This window comes from Tasmannia lanceolata, unplaced genomic scaffold (assembly GCF_043159265.1).
Source record: "Tasmannia lanceolata isolate RefF3 unplaced genomic scaffold, GAP_Taslan_0.1 ptg000013l, whole genome shotgun sequence".
In the NCBI taxonomy this organism is placed as follows: Eukaryota; Viridiplantae; Streptophyta; class Magnoliopsida; order Canellales; family Winteraceae; genus Tasmannia; species Tasmannia lanceolata.
In genome coordinates this window covers 50,283,378-50,302,996 of record NW_027518690.1, presented here as the reverse complement: position 1 = coordinate 50,302,996, position 19,619 = coordinate 50,283,378, and the positions used below count along the sequence as shown (strand labels likewise).

Sequence of the window (19,619 nt, the reverse complement as noted above, 5' to 3'; positions counted from 1 at the left end):
TGTCTATTGGATATATACATATACTAAGGTTCAAATTTATATTTGGATCATGACCCAAATGTAGCCACAAAATCCTCTGAGATGCGCCCCACACCTCACCTGTATGAAGGGGGCCCACCATGCACGGCAACTTTTTTATTTTTTTGGTAACACACTTTTCACGTGAACGGGACAGATATGTACATAGTGAGACCTAACCATTCATCGAATGATATTACAAAAAGAAAGGAACTGCATATATATGTGGTTGTCCAACAGTCCAAGGAGGCAAGGAGGGTAGATTGCCTAATATATCATTATCATGGTAAGTAATTATTGAGTTAATTACTCGCAAATTGAGAAAAATTGTTCAAACTATCCATATTGACGCGGCGGAGGCATGAAAAACGAAGGCGAAGATCATTGTCTCTAACCTGTTTTAACTTTAAGTAATCCTAATATACATAAAGAAATTCAACACAATCCTAATCTGTCTTGGCCTGATATAAAAAATTAATCAGATTAGTCAGGTTCGGTTAGGGTTGACCCTACTTGGCATGAGGCGGCTTGGGTTGGGTTAGGATTGACATAATGCTACCTCAGATTTGGCTAGCGTTGGCCTCAACTCGACCCCTCCTAGCTTGAGTCGCACTCCTATCCCTGAGGCAGGTACTACCATTGTACGATCTAGTTAAATCTGCAACCAAGTTTATGTTTAATAGGCGGGAATTTTCCCCCCATGAATATTAGTTTATTCAGTGGTGGGAGAGGGAGAGAAACTTGAGAGAAAGGCCGAAATCGAAACGTTACCAAATTTCGATCAAAATTTAAGGGATATCTCTAGAAAATCTGTTTTTTAATTATTATTTAATATTATCTAGAAATTTCAGCTAAAATTACAGAAATTTTGGCAATCTCGACGAAATTTTGTAAATGATAAAATATAAACTAAATCGATTTCGATAGATTTCGAACGAAATTTCATCGTTAAGGACCGAAACGCGTTTCGAAACTGAAATTTAAAACCTTGCTTGAGAGTGCACGAGCAAGGAGAGGGAGAGAAGTGGTTGAAAAATGGAGAAAAGAAAAGCTCTACTAGAAATAGATTCAGATCGGATCTACCATGTCTTAATCGCAATCCATTCAAATCCCTTATTGGTCCTACTTGTGAAGTCTCAGTCACGATCCATTTCAAATCGGAGTATCCTAGTAAGTCCTACTTACATTGTACACGGTTGAAATTCTTATTAGAGAGTGCAGATGAGCATAAGCGGCAAAGTAGGTTAGGGATTTAGCTAACCTACTTTGCCGATGAAATCTTGTATCCTATGATAAGGATTGAAATGTGTCCACAGATGTTGGTAATGTGCTAGATCTTGTCCTTTTAAGTTCGGATTCAAGTTCGGATAGTCCATACTCCATCATCTCTCACCACTCGGAGTTGAGAAGCATCGGCTTGGCATAGTTCACGCCAAAGGGTAATAATAAATTTTCTCCTTTTCTTCCCCGAATCACCCCCTCGTAGTGTAAAACGGGAGTCATAAATACACTATACGGTGGTGGAGGGGAAGAAAAGGGGAGAATTTATCAGTTCCCAAAGTTAAACTGTTTTATTTTTGACAGTTTGTACTTTGAACGTATGTGGTATGTCTGATAATTGTGTACGCCACAAAATCCTTGCCGACTCCCAACTAACCCGAAACTAACCAGAGAGTTACTTTATAACCCTCTGGTTCTAGATCTAGGGTTAGATTTTGTTACAGACACACCCCTCTCTCTTTTTCTCCCGCGGTTTTACTCTTTCTTAGGGCAAACATTCTCTCTTCAACACCTCCTCTCCCTCTCTCTTCACAAACCAAAAAGAGATTAAAAAAAAGAAAAGGAGAGGGTTTTCTTACCAGTTAATCTCAACCGTTGATTCCCACGAAAATCCCCCAAATTCGGTGTTGCTCCACTCGGTATGCTCTTCGGATTCAAAATTTCTTAGATTTTTTTCTTTTTCTGTAAATTGGATGAGAACTTTGTAAGATCTGAATGTTTAGGACAAATCTCCGAAAGAAGAGAAACCTAGGAACCGTGTAGATTTGTCTTTCTTTCTTTATTGTTGGTTTATCCCTTTGTTTTGTTAATTTGTTTGGTTATTCCTTGTTGTTGAAAGATCTAGTATTGCTGTTTTTGCCGGTGGATTGAGAATTTTAGGGGAATTTTTTTTTTTTCGTTCGGTGTAAAAAGGGGATAAAATCTCTACTCTCTTTTAAGGTTGTGGCTTTGTGATTTTCAGGGTTTTTTTTTTTTTGTTAAATTGGTGGAGGGGGAGAGAGATTAATTGTTTGCTTATCCTCTCTTTTGTCCGTTTGTTTGGTTGTTCCTTCTTTTCTTTTCTTTTGAAAAAGGAATCTGTTTGGTTGTTCCTTGTTGATGAAAACCTAGTATTTCAGCTTTTCGTGTTGTGTTGGGAATTTTTGGGGGATTTTTTTCCGAATAAAATCTCTAGAGTCTCTTTTAAGGTTGTGGGTTTGTGATTTTTAGGGTTCTTTTTGTTTGTGTCTGTTGTATTTTTTTTGTTACATTGGTGGGGGGAGAGAGATGAAGACGGAGATGGGAACGGGTCGATTTTGGGACGATGAGGATAAGGCCATGGTCATGGCCGTTTTGGGTCCGCGGGCTTTCGATTACCTTACAACGAGCAACATTTCTTCGGATGGTCTATTGACAGCCGTAGGTAGTGATGGAAATCTTCAGAACAAGCTCTTAGAGCTCGTTGAAGGCTCAAATTCGTCCAATTTGGGTTGGAATTACGCCATCTTTTGGCAGATTTCACGGTCCAAGTCAGGGGATTTGGTTCTTGGTTGGGGAGATGGGTATTGCAGAGAACCCAGAGAAGGAGAGGATTCTGAGAATTGGGTACTAAATCTCGGGGTCGAAGATGATACCCAGCAAAAGATGAGAAAAAGGGTCCTTCAGAAACTCCATACATTCTTTGGGGGATCCGATGAGGAAAGCTATGCTTTCGGGTTGGATAGGGTCACTGATACAGAGATGTTCTTTCTTACATCCATGTACTTCTCGCTTCCCCGGGGTGAAGGTGCGCCTGGTAAGGCGTTTGTGTCAGGGAAGCACATCTGGCTTAAAGATATGCTGAGATTGCCAAGTGATTACTGTGTCCGGTCTTATCTTGCTAGGTCTGCACGGATCCAGACTGTCGTCCTCATTCCCACAGATAGGGGTGTCATCGAATTGGGGTCGTTGAAGTCCATACAGGAGAATTTAGAAGTTGTGAAGGCGGTAAGGTCTGCCTTCTCTGCGGTCTCCCCGCCTGCCCCAATGAAGCAAATGGCACCGGTCTCTCAGATGAGTGTGTCTGTGATGAGCGAGAAGAAAGAAGACAACCCCCCTGTCGCTGGTTTTGGGTCTGGGGGTGGTGATCGCTTGGAGGAATATCCAAAGATTTTTGGACAGGATCTCAATCCTGGGCGATCTCAGATTAATGGGAAGCTTGTTGTCACGAAGGTGGAGGAGAGGCCATGGGACATGTACTCAAATGGTGGCAACCGAATGCCATTTTTGCACAGCAGGAGGGGTCTTCATGGTTTGAATTGGAACCAGATCCATAATGCAAAAGCAGGGGCTGAGGTATATGGTTCTCATAATCAGCTGAGTAACCCACAAAAATTCAACAATGGTGTTGTGGTGATCGGTAATGGGGCTAGGGAGGATCCTCAACTCAGCCAATTTCAGGCTCAGAAGCAGCAACAGCGGCAAATTGACTTTGCCGAAACGAGTTCGAGAGGCCCCCTAATATCACGTCCAAGTCCAGCAGAGTCAGAACACTCAGACGTTGAGGCTTCATGCAAGGAGGAACAAATGGGTCAAGCTGACGAGCGGAGACCAAGGAAGAGAGGCCGGAAACCTGCAAATGGACGAGAGGAGCCTCTCAACCACGTCGAAGCAGAGCGCCAGAGACGTGAGAAGCTCAATCAGCGTTTCTATGCACTGAGAGCCGTGGTGCCCAATATCTCCAAGATGGACAAGGCATCATTGCTTGGAGATGCCATTACCTACATTACTGAGCTTCAGAAGAAGGTCAAGGACATGGAGTCGGAGAGGGAGAAGTTTGGGAGTGTATCTAGAGATGCAGCTTCTGAAGGCGATTCCGGGGAGAATAAGAAGCGGCCTCAGACCCCAGATATCGACATCCAAGCAGTACATGATGAACTTATTGTCCGGGTGAGCTGCCCTTTGGATACGCATCCCGTTTCTAAAGTCATCCATGCATTCAAGGAGGCACAGATCACTGTGGTGGAGTCGAAGATCTCTGCTGGCAATGATACTATTTTTCACACATTTGTTGTTAAGTCTCAAGGATCCGAGCAGTTGACAAAGGAGAAGCTGATTGCTGCACTTAATCGCGAGTCCACTGCCTTATAGCTTTACACTCAGTTGGCTTGCTTCAGACTGGTAGGAAGACCCTTTGGTAGACTGTGCTGAGGTTTTGATGTGGCAGCGGAGGAGTCTAGTGCGAGGGGTTATATGAAATTGGAAAAAGTGTACCACGTAGATTGACAGAGAGGCAGCCATGACGGTAAGCATCTGTCGCTATTTACAAGTATACATATTCATGCGGTCTGAGGAACTTCTCCAGCAAGCATAATTAATTAATTAATCTGTAAGTTTACAAACATTTCTTACTTTCAATTAGTGGATCACTTTTACAGATAGGGTAATCTAGTAATTTTGTTGTTAGGGTTTGAACCTTCCCCTCCCTTTCTTTTCTTTTTCTGTTTTTACTTTCTTTTTTCAACCCGGTAACAGTATATCTTTGTCAGGTGCGGTATTTAACTACTATTTGTTGCTTACGACTGTTGGGAGTTGAGGAAGGTGGGGCATTCTAGCAGATAGTGACCCTTTCGGTGCATCATATATTACAGGATCTGCTGTTGTTGTGTTCGGTTATTCTGTTTGAACACATTATTCTCTCTTAACAGACTTACAACTGAAAAGGATTTGTTTTGGTACAGTTTCCGTGCAACTTTAGATACTTGGTTACTTTTGAAGGTAATGGATTCCTCTTGCAGTAACTATCAGAGAGTTCTTGTACGCACTTATGCACCGCTCTTGTTGATAATATTTTGTAGATTTGTTAGAAAGATATTGATAGAATGTACATAAATGTATGTTGACGAATCTCCTAAAGTTCCCATGGACTTTAAGAGTACTCTTGATTTTGTTTATTATGTGCTTTCTTCAATCCCTTTTTATTGCAATGTATTTAACCTGTCCAGTTTCCTGGCAAGTGTTAACCTTATTAATTGGGTTGTTTAAGTATCATTTTATTTGGTTTTGTTAACTTACCAACTTCTCCAAAAGCTTAAGCTGTTGGAGAAAGGTGTTATTTATCTTTTATACTTTAACACTCCCCCGCACGTCCAGTTACTCCAAAAACTTAAGCTGTTGGAGAAAAGCGTTATTTATCTTTTTTACTTTAACAGGTTTAGGACAATTTCATATTTATATTTTAGTTAGTGTTCAGTGGACTAACATACTCGTCTATACATATGATGATTAACGTACTAGAAACGTTCTACATCAAGGTCTTTAGTATCGAGGTCTAGTCTGTTTGGTACCTACCAGAAATGAGTGACGAGAGGAAGCAGAAAAATTGATTTTTGGGTTACTGGATTCAAGGGAGTGGAATGGTGATTCTTGACCCCTCCTGCGGGCATGTGTACTGTTTTGATGCAATATCACTGTCTTTGATCTCAATTCACTTGGCCTATTGTGTCTGTATCCTTCACCATAGTTTATTAAAAAGTTTCAGTCAAGTGGGAAGATAATTTCAGTCTCTATCTGGATTTACTATGTGACAATTTGACAAGAGGGCTTTTTGTTAAGCCAGGAATCTTGATTCTCTGGCATGAAAGAGTTCTCGAAACTCCTTCCCATTCTGTGTGCCTCAAACAAAAATACCCATTTACGTGTTTAATTAGGCTATATTTCGCGTAAACTCCTAATATCTTAATGTGATTGGGAATCATCTGTTAGTTTATATTTTTTTTCCTTCTCGCTCATGAACTGCTTCTTAAGAGTGGTGCATGTTCCTAGTGTGGCGCTATAGTTTTATGGACCTTCCACTTTGGGTTCCAGTCTGGCTTTAGTTAAATCTCATCTTCCTCTTTGTAGTCGTCCTTTTTTCTTCCTCTTCTAGTGAGTGACAGAGGGCCAGCTCCATGACAAATTTATTAGCCAACAGTAGGGAGACCATTGTAGATTTCAGTTCAGTAGTTCACTGGACTTGTGTGCATCATTGAAGTTTTACTAATCTAATGAGAAAGAAACTTTGACGCCAAATACAACTTCCTGGTGCCTGGTATAAGTTTGTAAATGATTGAGATCATCTGGGAATACCTAGTGTTTGTTTTGATGGAGTGGAGAACAGTTTGATTTTTTTTTTTTTTTTTTCAATTGGTCCGAAATGCGCTGCAACTTGCAACCGTATCTTTTTTTCCCCTGGTGGGCCAGTTGGGATCAAACCTAAGATACAGCCTGTGTATTCACCAAGGGAACTGCAAGTGGGTGCCTTTTTTGTGTCCAACACTTCCAATTTTATGACTAAAAGCATGCCCGTTTCATGCAGAGGAAGTTCAGGTTGAAATATTAGTGCTAATTCCTATATACATTGATAGAGTTGGAACACACATCCATGGTGGTTGTTCTGTAGATTTGAAAATCTTCCTTTACCCATCTGGGTATTTGTCTGCCTGTATAGAGAACAAATTTGTTTTAAGTTCTGTAAACATTTGAACTCTCATATGGTTGTGAAACAATGAACTGAAATAACTAATCGGTCGTTTCCTTGATGAATGTGTTTTTGTCATAAAATGCCTCTAGACTTGTCTGGCTAAACTGGGTATGATCTGTTGCTAGTAGAGGTCTTTCTTAGACAATGGGTTGCTTTAGAGAGTAAGTAGGAGAATTCATGTCACTCTATTTCATTCCTTCAGGAACAAACGGTTTAGGGTCTGTACTTTCCATGTTCCATTGCTTTGGATTATCCTTTCAAAGCACTCGTAATTGTGGGGTGCTTGTGTTCACCTTTTGTTTTGTTGTTTGACATTTTCAGCTCACACATCACATGGTTGGAGTCATGGCCATATGTTTGGAATCCTATATGTGTGACGTTTTAAGGTATTCCATCGCCATCATGGGCCCAGCAGTTGAATGGTCCCGATCATTGCGACGTCATGTGGATGGGCACATGTCTGACATGTGGGACCCAATGGATTGGTTGCTGTCTGAAAAAGGTGAATTGGATGTGCAATTAAAGCTACCAATTTTATTGAAAAATGGACCGAGATGGTCAAATCCAAAGAGATATAAACATCCAAAAAACACACCATAATAATGAGTAAAAAGAGAGACTGTAAGGAGGAAGGAAATTAAAAAGCTCCAACTCTTCCTTCTCCACTCCAACCCTAGCAGGATCATCAGCCACCGTGTTAGCAGATCTATGCACATGATGGAATACAATGGATTAGGATCCCACCCAATCGGTCAACTAAGCCATGATTGTTAAACACTTTGTTTTTTTTCTTCTGCTATGAAGATGATTTTCGGTGCATGACATACTTACGTTTGGGCCCAACAAATGAATGGTCTGGGTCACTGCCCCCACAAACCTTTATCACGTTGCCTTTTACTTTTCAGGAAAATAAAATAAAATTGGTTAACGAGAAAAAGCTCTTTGTTTCTCACAAGAAGAAAGAAGAAATGATATATCCACCCATTTTGATCACCAGGAACCCCCCTGTCAGTGTATCAATGACTAAAGAGAGGCTGTTGTACTTATGTTCGAAGAATTCAATGTATCAATGACTAAAGAGAGGCTGTTGTACTTATGTTAGAAGAATTCAATGCCCCTGATTGTCACAAACACTAACAGGGGGGATGTTCCTAGTGATCAAAAGGGGAGGATATATCACTTCCCAGAGAAAAATCCCCACTCTTACATTTTATGTTTACTGATGATGATAATGCTTTATCAAACACTACCAAGAAAAAAAAGGAAGGAATCTCTCTCTCTCTCAAGCACGTGGTGATCGTGATAAAGGCATTTCTTTTCGTGAAATGAAAGAGATTTATTCACCCCCTTTTCTTCTCCTAGCCACCTACTCAGTGTAAAAAGAATAGTCATAACCATGGTTTCAAATTTCGGTTTCACGCATAGTAAAATAATGGAAAAATTGGATTCAATTATCAACTGCTCTTATCGGAAATAGGATTGACTACGGATTCGAGCCATAGCACACGGTTTCATAAAATTCCTACGATTTTCCGGATCTAAATCGAGCAGGTTTTACAGGAAGAAGATTTTGTTCAGAATCAATTTATTTCGTGGATTTGAATTTCACTTGACTGTCTACAGCTCCATTGCAAGTGCTCGGGGTAGAAGTTTTGTATAAATGTATCGCCGTGTCAATCCACGGCCTACCTCGATACACCTGTGTCACAACGGTTGATCTTTTCAGTGAGTTATGGAAGCCGGAGCATTGGTCAAGAGAGAGAAAGAAGAGGAACTAAAGATCGAGAAAGTCACATTAGCTACACCAGACCAGCTTCAAAAGAAGGCGCTAGCACCCTCTTTTGAAGCTGGGTGTCGTCCCCGGAACGTGATCCCACGTTTCCTTTGGTCCTCGCCGAAATCAAAATCTCGGCCGAATCCGACGAAATCACATTAACGGCTATTTTTTCTCATACATAATTTCAACAGAAATTTTGGGATAATATTAAATAATTATAAAAAATCTAGATTTTCGGGTGAAATCCCTTAAATTTCGTTCAAAATTTCAGCAGAAATAAACTACTATTTCAGGTATTACCGATTTCAAATTCGAGACGAAATTTAAAACCATGGTTTCAAATTTCGGTGTCGGAATGCGTTTCGGTCCTCACCGAAATTTTGAAATTTCGGCCGAAATCAGATGAAACCTAGAAACTAATATTTTATCTCGTCCTAAAATTTCGGCCGAAAGGTTTTATAATCTAAAGGTTTTAGACTGAGCATGACTAAGATAGAGTATATGGAGTGCAATTTTAGTAATGTAAGGAGGCGAGGCGAGGATGTAATAAATATGACTTGGCAGGAGGTACCTTTGAAGGATATCTTTCACTATCTTGGTTCAATCCTGCATAAGGAATGAGAGATTGAAGAGGATGTTAACTACAGAATAAGAGCAGGTTGGTTGAAGTGGAAGCATGCTTCAGGAGTTCTGTGCGGTCGTAAAATACCTACCAAGTTGAAGGGAAAGTTTTATAAGACAACTGTAAGGCGAGCCATGTTGTACGGCTCATAATGTTGGCCACCAAGAAGCAGCATCTACATAAGATGAAGTGTAGTGGAGATGCGAATGCTTAGATGGATGTGCGGCCACACAATGTTAGATCCAATTAAAAATGAAAACATGTAAAAAGGTGGAGGTGGCACCAATTGAGGAGAAGATGAGAGAGCACCGCTTAAGATAGTTTAGGCATATCTAACGTAGGCCTTTGGGTTAAACTGATTTCGGTTTCGTTCTCCACCGAAATCCGAAATTTTGGATTTCGGTTGAAATTTAAAGCCATGGTCATAACTACACTAAAAGGGGTGGCATTGAGCCTCTAGCCTAATGGTTGAGTCTCTATTCTTCAACCCAGAGGTCGGAGGTTCAATCCCAGTAAAAAAACAAAAACACTACAAGGGGGTGGTTCGGGACTCCGGGGAAGAAAAATGGTTGAATATATCATTTCCTAATGAAAGGCGTCTGAAAATAAGTGGTGGTTATTGGATCGATGCGAGTTTTTACGTTGTAGTGAGATTTATAATAGGAAGGAGCCAATCTAGTAGTCAAAAGACGAGACAGAGAAAGAGAGAGCTATTCACGTGAGGGGCAATGCACCAAGGACAACGACCTCCCACCCTCTTCACGTGAAGGGATATTGCTGATACAGGGGGGTACTGACATTTGCACAAATTCAACTTTTCTTTTCTCTTTTAATGTGTTCTGAGAGGTTTTTGGAGCTGTATAACATGAGTTAGTGCCATTATCAAAACAAGGCAGTGCCATGTGATCATGCATATGAACACGTGGAAAAGAGCTTTCTAGAAAAAAAATTAGTTCAGTGTTAAATCTAAAACATAACCTATCTAAAGAGGGAAAAAAATTATATACCCCAACACTTTATCCTGCACTTACCTATTAGCTACTTAGAACCATGGTTTTAAATTTGGACTGCTTTCGGTGGAGACCGACACTGAAACTACACAAAACCGAAATGGTCATTTATTTCGGCCGAAATTTGACACAAAAAATCTGTTTTTTAAATATTAATTTAATATTTCACCGTAATTTCAATAATTCCGGCCGAAATTTCAATAATGAATAAAATATTGTTTTTTTTTTTACCAGATTTCGACTGAAATTTCAAGGTCCGAAACCTGTACCGAAACCGAAATTTTAAACCTTGCTTAGAACCTATTACAATTCCCAGGAAGCTATAACCAACCCAATCAAGAAAGTGGTTAGTAAAATGAGGATTATAAAAAAAAAAGAAGAAGGGAGTGCAGTTATCATTAATCTTGGGCCCGTTGATAGGATGTGGGCCCCGATTTGTCCCAACGCCTCCTGAAAAATTGACCTTAGGCCCGACGAAAGAATACTCCAAATTGTGGAAATGTCGTGTTGTGGGAGCCCAATCACAAACATTTCAGGGAATCCTCCGTCACAAGAATTTGATACTTATCATACTTTTGCATTTAGGATTTTCTATGGAATTTTGCGGAAAGGAATTTCGCAGCTGACTTTTGCATTAGAGAACAACCATCTCAATTAAATTAGATGAATATGACAAAAACTGCTGAAAAGATGGACAACTCTTCAACTTCACCCCGCTATATTTTGTAGAGGAAGTCTAAACTAAAGGGAGCTCTTTGCAAAAAAGAGGTGAAAGGGCTCTCCCATTCGCTCCCTTTCACCTCTTTTTTGCAAGGGCTCCCTTCAGTCTAGAATTCCTCTATTTTGTAAATGATAAAATTTTAACTATTAAATGAAGAGGAATGCTAGACTCACAGGAGCCTTTGCAAAAAAAACTAGGAAAGGGCGCCCTCATTGGTCAAAACCCATTTAGGAAAATCACGGAATAACCGTCATAAAGGGGTTTTGACCAATGAGAGCACCCTTTCCCAGTTTTTTTGCAAGGGCTCCTGTGAGTCTAGCATTCCTCTTAAATGAATTTTTTCATGTTTTTATTTATTTGACCTTTTTTTACTACATTTTTTCGGAACCAATAATGTATTAAACTCGGTTTTTCCCGTACTGTCTCTTTACCGTTTCATGTTTTGCTAACTATGTTCACAACTAGTAAAAACATGTAAAACAAGGGGAGTTCTTTCCATTATAAAAACATGGTCCAGCTAATATCAGTCCCTTTATTTTATTTGTAAAACAGGGTTAGGATGAATTCAAGTTTACCTACAGTCCCTTTATTTTATTTGTAAAACAGGCTTAGGATGAATTCAAGTTTGCTACCTTTTAGGTAAGTAGGTCTTTGAGAACTATATACTTTAGGATATACTACTCAAACATAGATACATAAAAGACCCCTAAGTAGTTAGCCAACCAACTTAACTCTTAATTTAGGTAGAACACAAGAAATATGACACGTTTCTCAATAATCTCTCTCTCACGTTAAGAAAAAAGAAGAAGAAAAACTTAAAGTTTTGGTGCATCTTTGTGAAGGGAAAATCAAGGGAAGAAAAACATATGTTTTGTGCCTCCTGGTGGAAGGAGAGATAGAAAAGAACTTCGTGAAGGCATCTTTAAGGGATTGCTCTAGTTCTTCGACGGCAACGAGAAAGCTTTGTATTCTCTTGGGTTTTATACAAGAGGAAGTCAAGAAGGGGTTTTGAAAAGGGTTACAAGGGAAGGGTTTGAGAATCGATCAAGTGTTGGATCGATTGAAGAATCTATTGTAATCTTTGTATCTTTCTTAATTAGTGGAATATTTCTCTTGGATCGCCAGTGGACGTAGGCTTTGCCGAACCATGTAAAAAATACTCGAGTGGATACTCCACTAATCATCATCATCATCTAAGGATAATATTGGCTAATGCCAAAGAATGCTTGAACTTAGTTGGAATGCTTCAACTCAGCCGTTGTAATTGGTTCTTCCTAGAGACGGGAGGCAACCAAACGAGCCGTATAGATTCAACCTATCTTTTATCACTTTCTTTCCACAGACGAAGGCAAACAAACAGAGCCGTAGGGAATAACATAATCCTTTTTAACTTTTCTTTCTACATATGGGAGGCAACCAAATAGAGCCATAGAGATTCAATCACAGTTCCAGCCCACTCCAACCATTTTTAGTGTAAATGACCATTTGGAGCCAGTCATTAAAAGATACATTCACAAAGCTTATTAACCTTGTAAAAAGTTTTTAGTTATTACTTTTTTAAGCATAGGATAATGATGTATCAAAAACCTAAGAGACTTGCTTTTGTATGTAAACGAGCAACCCAGTTCATATTGTTCCCATGGGCTAATTTTATAGCCAGACTTTCTCCTCTTCTTATCTCCTTTCAGCCCTCAATCCTGCCTAAAGGCTCAATCACTAAAAACATTTCTCCTAGTAGAGTGAATCATATCTGTTTCAGGACCTGCTCGTTTCAGATTTTCAGAATTGATTTTCAATCCAAAATTGATTATTGGCTTCAAAATTACGTTTAATTTGGACCAATAATCAGTTTTGGACTCAAAATCTATTCTCAAAGGCTTCTCATATTGGCACTACCATGTTTTGATAATGGCTCTAATTCACCTGGTCATTTCTTTTTTATTGGCTTCTGAAAGGTTTTTTTTTTAGGAATAGTAATAACCATTGACAGCTAGTTAAATAATAAAAGACAAGGAGAGTTAGTGCAGTTATCAAAACATGGCAGAGCAGTCATAAAATCCAAAACTATTAGGGACTGAATAGTGGGATTTGAACAAGAATACCCAAAAAAAAAAAAAAATGATTCACTGACGTACAGAGACAATGTTTTCAGCAACTGAGACCATTGATCCGGTATGTCATCACCTGATCCATGCGGTACAAATACCCTAGATTGAGGAGTGCAAAGGATCAATGGCCCACAAACATCTTAAGGGAAGTCAACTTCATCACCCTCAATCAAGGGTCTAGGATCATCCGGATAGAATGGGACCAATGGACATTTGAGAAACATGGGGAGGAAATAGTGCTGACATGCTGTCCCAGTCATTTACTGAAGGAAAAATCTTCCAAAACGGAACTCCGTTTTGAAAATAAAGACGAAGAAATATGTGGCCAATTGAAATTTTTATACATACAGAAAATGATTTGAGGATAATGGGTGTCAATTTTGGCTCGGGCTCGGAGGCTCGCTCGGCTCGTTAAGCTTGCCGAGCCGGCTCGCTAAGCTTAACGAGCCGAGCCCGAGTTACGCCAGGCTCGGCTCGGCTCTTAAAGTCAATATAATATGCAAAAAGCAAAAATAACGTACTGATGGTAGGTGAGAGGGTAGGTATGTTCTGTCAACATCACCGCAAATCAAACGGTTCAAAATTAATTTTTTTTCGTAATTGTCATAATTTCTATCATTTTTTGGTATTTATTTATTAATTGTCATAACATAGTACCTGTTCTTCGTAATTTTTCATTTCAAACCATATAAATCAGCTATTTTACATTTTTCAAACTAATGATTACTTTTTTTTTACTTTTGCTACCTTTGCTACCACCATTTGCTACCACCATTTGCCATATGCGAAACTCGATAAATCCAAGCTCGTGAGCGGCTCGCGAGCCTGCCCGAGCCCGAGCCTAGTATTTGAGCTTAACGAGCCGAGCCGAGCCGAGCCTGGCCAAGCTCGGCTCGGCTCGTTTACACCCCTATTTGAGGACGACCCATTTAGTTACCCTTAATAAGACAGGAATCAAACCATTTGCACCAGTATAAATCTCTTCAAAATAAGAGTGTTAATCAGTCACATTATGTTTAATAGCTAGAACACTCATCAACAGCAACTCTTTGCTACTGGTGTAGAATACCCAATTCTTGGCCTTCTAATGATAAGAGAGAATTGATACCAGCGAGCTACTTATTTTGCTATTCACGCCCCCCCTCCAGTTTAGGTATTTCTCATTGCCTGTTTAAGATGACAGAAAATTTTCAGCCCATGCACACAGTTCTAAAAAAACAAAAGCAAAACAAAACACAAAAACACAGGTACAGTGGTTTTATCATAGTTACCACAGTGAGAAACTGGAATGGGAAACGAGAAACGCATGAAAAAAAATACAGGGAAAACGAGAAACGAGAGAAAATCGTGCGAGAAACGTCTTAGGAAATGATATGTTTTTTCCACAATGATTTTCGTAATTTCCACACATGTTTCCTACACATTTCATATGCATTTTGCACGAGCGTTGCATGCGTTTATCACGCGTTTACACATTATTTACATACGTCTTCCATATGTTTCCCATGTGTTTCAAAAATGTTTCTCCAATTTTGTATCATATTTTGGAAATGTTTTCGAAACGTGTTTCACTCATTTTAGGGGAAACGAGTTTCCCAACTGCGAGAAACGCGTTTTAGGGGAAACGGGTTTCCCACCCGCCCAAGGAGTTTCCGGAACAATATTTAACTATTTATTTACACCCATTAAAAGTGCAAAATATAAATTGAATGCTATGTTTCTATTTTTTTCACCTCTTTCCCCAAGGACGAAGTAAAGATGCAATAAGGTTGTGTTGGGAAACCTTCTTGGAAAGGCTTATTTCGAATTTTCTGTGTGGAGACTGGAGTGACAAAAACAAACAATTCTCGAGGAGAAGGCAGACCCGATCTGCGATGCCCATTTTGTCGAAATCCCACCTCTCGAGCAGTAAAAAACTGAGATCTTTCGAAGCAATACGGATTCATTTGTGAGATTCACATTCTCACATTTCTCCTCATTTCTTCCAATCAAAATGAGAAGCATAGTGTAACATACCAAAAAGGTAAAACCTAAATTCACATGCCTTAAGTTGCTAAGAAGAAGATTGAGAACATAGTTGCCCGGGTGGAAGCAACTGCGAGAAGCAATGCAGGTTTAGAAAAGAGAAAATGAAGGAAGCGAAAAAATCGAAAGTACAGAAGAAATGTGTGGAAAAGGTCGTTGAAAATCAACATGAAGCATGTAACAAGCAACTGCAAGAAGCCGAGAAGAAATGCAGGTTTAGAAAAGAGAAAATGAAGGAAGCGAAAAATTCGAAAGTACAGAAGAAATGTGTGAAAAGGTCGTTGAAAATCAACATGAAGCATGTAACAAGCATTGTTGGAAGCGAACTAGAAATGTATAGAAAGAGTAGGGTTGGTAGGTTTGATTTAATGTAGGCAATGATTATAAGCACTAAAGAAGGCTTCACGACTGATTAAAATTACAAGTAGTTTTCAGGATTTATAATTTCACATGTTTTATTCATGCAGATTTAATGTTATGTTTTTGGAAAAAGACCCACACAAATATTTGAAACTTAAAATAGGATTTTAAGCTTCAAATACATTTTTTTAAGAATATACTCCAACAAAATTATGAAAAAAAAGAGGAGAAAACACTCATTTAGGGAAAAAAATGACCTATATAGGAAGCACACTCTTAATTAAGAAGAAACACGAACGATACACATGGGAAGCGTGTTTCCTACTAAATTTGGGACGCAAAAAAAACTTTTCTTAAGCGAGCTTCTGGGAAAACGAGCTTCCTATCCAACTAGGAAGTTTATAGTAACTATGATCATGACGTCATTTGGGCGCTTTTAGGGCCCATTGGATCAGATGACGCTGGTGAAGCCGTGGTTAGAGATGTGCTCCAAGGCATCCGCTGGTATTAGACAAAGTAATAGTAGAAGGGGATTCTCTTAATACCATGCGGTGGCTTAGGGGTTCGTTGGTCCCCCCTGGAGATTTGCTCAGTTCTTTGATGAGATGCTAGATAAAATTGAAGGGTCTTCGATCACTTTTAACCATGTTAGAAGATCGGCAAACAACATGGCAGATCGGTTAGCTAGGGAAGGAATAGATGGACTCTTGTTGGAGTGTTTTTATTTTCTGCCCCCTTGACTTGGGGGTCCTATTGTATTTTTCTTTTTCTTTTTCTGTTTCTTATTTTTCTGCCCCCTTGACTTGAGAGTCCTGAGGGATGCAAAATCTCAAAATTCCTTAAAAGGTATGCTCATGCTACTTGCAAGAACCTTCCAATTCATCAACAAACATAGAGCTCATAACCCCTATGACCCCTCTTTACATTGGACAGGAACTTGGTTTTGGTTACTGGTTTCTGCAGTCATCACAATGTACCGACCATGTATCAAGTTCTATAGAAGTTCATACGTACCCTCAATTCAACCTCGACTCCAGCTTCTCGATGGCCTCTTCTATTGCAGGGACGGATTTACTGAAGGCTAGCCACTGTTCAGTTGTCAAGCTTATGCCTGAGGGCACAACAACTTGGTCAAAACATTAAAACAGAGGACAATTGTAGAATTGTACCAACAAGCATAGTAAAAAATGAGACAAGAAACCAAAAGCAATCCATGGACTATTGACAGTTTCGGACTCACTGCTCCTGGGAATTGAAGCTTATTCATAAATAAAACCATGCAGTATCAGGAAAAATAAAACAACAATTTGAGAACAAATATGGAAAATGGCCCAAAAGCAAGAAGAAATATGAGCTCTCCTAGCAGATATCTGGGTTCGGCTTCAATGGCTGGGAAACCTATAAAATACTGGTGGAGCAGAGACCAATCAATTCATCCGCATCGGCCCACTCCTTGTCCTAGACTAAATCATCTGAGTCCATAAAGCCAGCATCACCCTTTGAAGTATCCTTTGTTAGCCTGCAAATTTTTTGAATCATGGTTTGGCCAATATACTAGGCAGTCATTATTCCTTGTTAAAGTATAAAAGATTAAATAACGCCTCCAACAGCTTAAGCTTTTGGAGTAACTGGCCATTTTGAACTGGTATCAAAGCAAATGTCTTGAGTTCAAACCTCCTTGATAGCAAAAATCCACATGCAATGGCCAAACCCAAAACAGGGGTCACATGTGCCATGTGTAGGCCAACCCTAAAAAGAGGGGCCACACGTGAGGGGGAGTGTTAAAGTATAAAAAGATTAAATAATGCCTTCTCCAAGAAGGGCCACACGCGAGGGGGAGTGTTGAAGTATAAAAGATTAAATAGTGCCTTCTCCAACAGCTTAAGCTTTTGGAGTAACTGGTTGTTTTCACACTCTTGTAGTGATAATACGGACAGCCATTCCCGGATGATTGTCGAGAGTTTGTGTTCCACCTCCTAGATATTCTGACCAGTTCCAGAGCCATTACCATTCAGACCAGCCTTTGCTTTTGCAGAAGAGAATCCTACTCTCCATGACTTTTTACACAAGCAAATAACTCCAATACAAAATATAAAGAAATGTGACCAGCAATTAGATTTCACTACTTGTAGATTCCTAAATTTCTATGTTCACATCTCAAACCATGATTACATCCAAAAAATAAAAAAACATGATTGCATCCATAACTTTCAGATTGTCTATCAATTAACCAGAACTTGCCAATCACAGGCATGCCAAGCACTGCAATGAGATGGACTAGATAAACACTAAAATCGATGCCTGAGCCCCTTTAAGATTGACAAAAGCTACGAAAACATAATCTCAAAACCAACATGGAACTGTCTATGAAGAACCAAAGTGATGATCAACTTTAGAACTAACGATAGTATTGCAACAACTGCTTGAAGCAAACAACACTCCATCCCATTACCTTCTGAACTATTTTACAATCTCCCAACTATATTTTCCAATTCTAATGAAACTCAACTATGAAGGAGCATCTTCCATCGCTGTACAAGGGAGAGCACATCCAAAACCATTTAATCCCAGGTGACCATTTCAATATATATATATTTGATACTAAACAATGTTCAACAAATCAAAGTATTGTAAAATCACAAGCTGGATCAAACTGAACAATAATTTAAAAAAAATTCTAGTAACATCTTTGGCCAAATCTATTTGCAGTTCAAGGGGATTTATTGCGAATTTTGTAGCTATGCATTTGACCACTCAGCAATAACCACCTAAAGGAAATCACCCCAGTTGTCATCTTCACTGCTAGAATCACAATACCGCAAAAAGTACTCAAAAATATTTGTATACAGGAATAATCAGAAATGACATTTCTGAAATGGGAAAACACATCTGAACCAACCTCAGAACTGCTAGGTGGCATACAATTTTAGAACCAAAACCAAATCAACATAACCGAAAAGACAACCCAATGCCATTCAAGACCTCTCATCCTTGATGGATCAGCTAAAAATTGCCTAAATCTCTATAATTAAAAAGTAATATTCTGTTTAAATATAAAACAAAGAACTTTAATTTATAAGGTTTCTCTAAATTATGGAGCAACCATAAAGAATTGAAATCTGGTGATTCATCACTAGATTACAAAACAAAAGTCTAAGATTTCCAGTTCAAAAACTTTACTTCTCCAACCTAATTCAAGATCACATCCATTAGAACAATAGTACCCAGAAACACTGAAACCAACAGAAGGAAAAATGACAATACCTTTGGAAGAAGGCAACTGTTTTCCATCTTTTTCATAGTACTCTCTTATAGAAACCAAAGTCTTACCCCTAAAATCTTGAATCGTCACCCTTCTCTTGTTCGATAACTGAAACAAACCACCCACAAGACACAACAACAAAATTAGATACATAAAACAAAAAGAACTTCTTTTTTGCCCTAATTAAAAAAATGGAGGGTTTTTCTAAAAATCTCATGCAAACACACCCGACAAATTATGAGATCTCCATCATCATCAAACTCCTTCTCCTTCTCACTGCTGCCTCCTTTCTTTGCCTCTTCTTCGTTTTCGTTCTCTTCTTCTTCATCTTTCTCCTCTTTATTCGAGAGTAAAAACGATTCAACAACGTTTCGGACAAATCGCTTGTATTCGGAAGATGAAAGATCGATTCCGAGCTTCTCTGCAGCCATATTTCGGACCTTGAATTCTGTCATTTCTGCCATATCCGCCTCTTTCAAGATCTCTATCACTGTCTCTTCAATTTTATGTTGGATTTCTGGTTCCATTTCCTGAAAAAACAACGCTTTGTTTTTTGCTCTGGTTTTAATGAGCAAGATGATTTTGTTCGTTTTGTATCTAACGTGCGCATCTAGCTGTATCTAACGTGCGCACTTACCTGATCTCGTTCTTTTTTGACATTTGTTGAGAGATCTCAACCGTCCAATTGATACACGTGTTCGGATCACCTAGCAAATTAAGGTTTGTTCTTCAGTGATTTTTATTCTGTTCCCCTTTTAGACCAGGTTTTGCTTCGAACTACTCCACAGTTTTATTTCACTTCTTTTTTGGGAAATGATATCAGGACAGCTGTTCTTTAATAATTCCACAAATGCAGCTTGTCTTTTCCTTTTAAATTGGCGTGTAAGAACTTTTGGGGAACTGTAATAGTCGCTGATACTTCTTTAAATGATAAAGGACAATATGGGTTAGTGCAA

General features: G+C 39.1%; 2 protein-coding genes across 3 annotated transcripts; one reads left to right on the top strand and one right to left on the bottom strand.

Moving 5' to 3' along the window:
* The first annotated feature begins 1,726 nt into the window (after positions 1 to 1,726).
* Positions 1,727 to 5,284, top strand: LOC143890494 (transcription factor MTB1-like). 2 transcript variants are annotated; one of them, XM_077395202.1, is made up of 2 exons: positions 1,727 to 4,561; positions 4,806 to 5,284. In XM_077395202.1, the coding sequence occupies exon 1, from the start codon at positions 2,566 to 2,568 to the stop codon at positions 4,405 to 4,407; it is 1,842 nt and encodes a 613-aa protein (XP_077251317.1). In that variant the 5' UTR covers positions 1,727 to 2,565; the 3' UTR covers positions 4,408 to 4,561; positions 4,806 to 5,284. The 2 variants fall into 2 exon arrangements, with proteins under 2 accessions (XP_077251317.1, XP_077251316.1); XM_077395201.1 differs by having other exon boundaries at positions 1,727 to 4,645.
* An 8,677-nt stretch (positions 5,285 to 13,961) lies between these two features.
* On the bottom strand, positions 13,962 to 19,225 carry KELP (transcriptional coactivator p15 (PC4) family protein (KELP)). Its single transcript, XM_077395199.1, has 4 exons — positions 18,891 to 19,225; positions 18,666 to 18,771; positions 16,416 to 16,512; positions 13,962 to 14,183 (listed from the first exon to the last, which is right to left on the bottom strand). Exons 1-3 carry the CDS (start codon positions 19,188 to 19,190, stop codon positions 16,418 to 16,420), a joined length of 501 nt encoding a protein of 166 aa, XP_077251314.1. The 5' UTR covers positions 19,191 to 19,225; the 3' UTR covers positions 13,962 to 14,183; positions 16,416 to 16,417.
* Between the last annotated feature and the right edge of the window lie 394 nt (positions 19,226 to 19,619).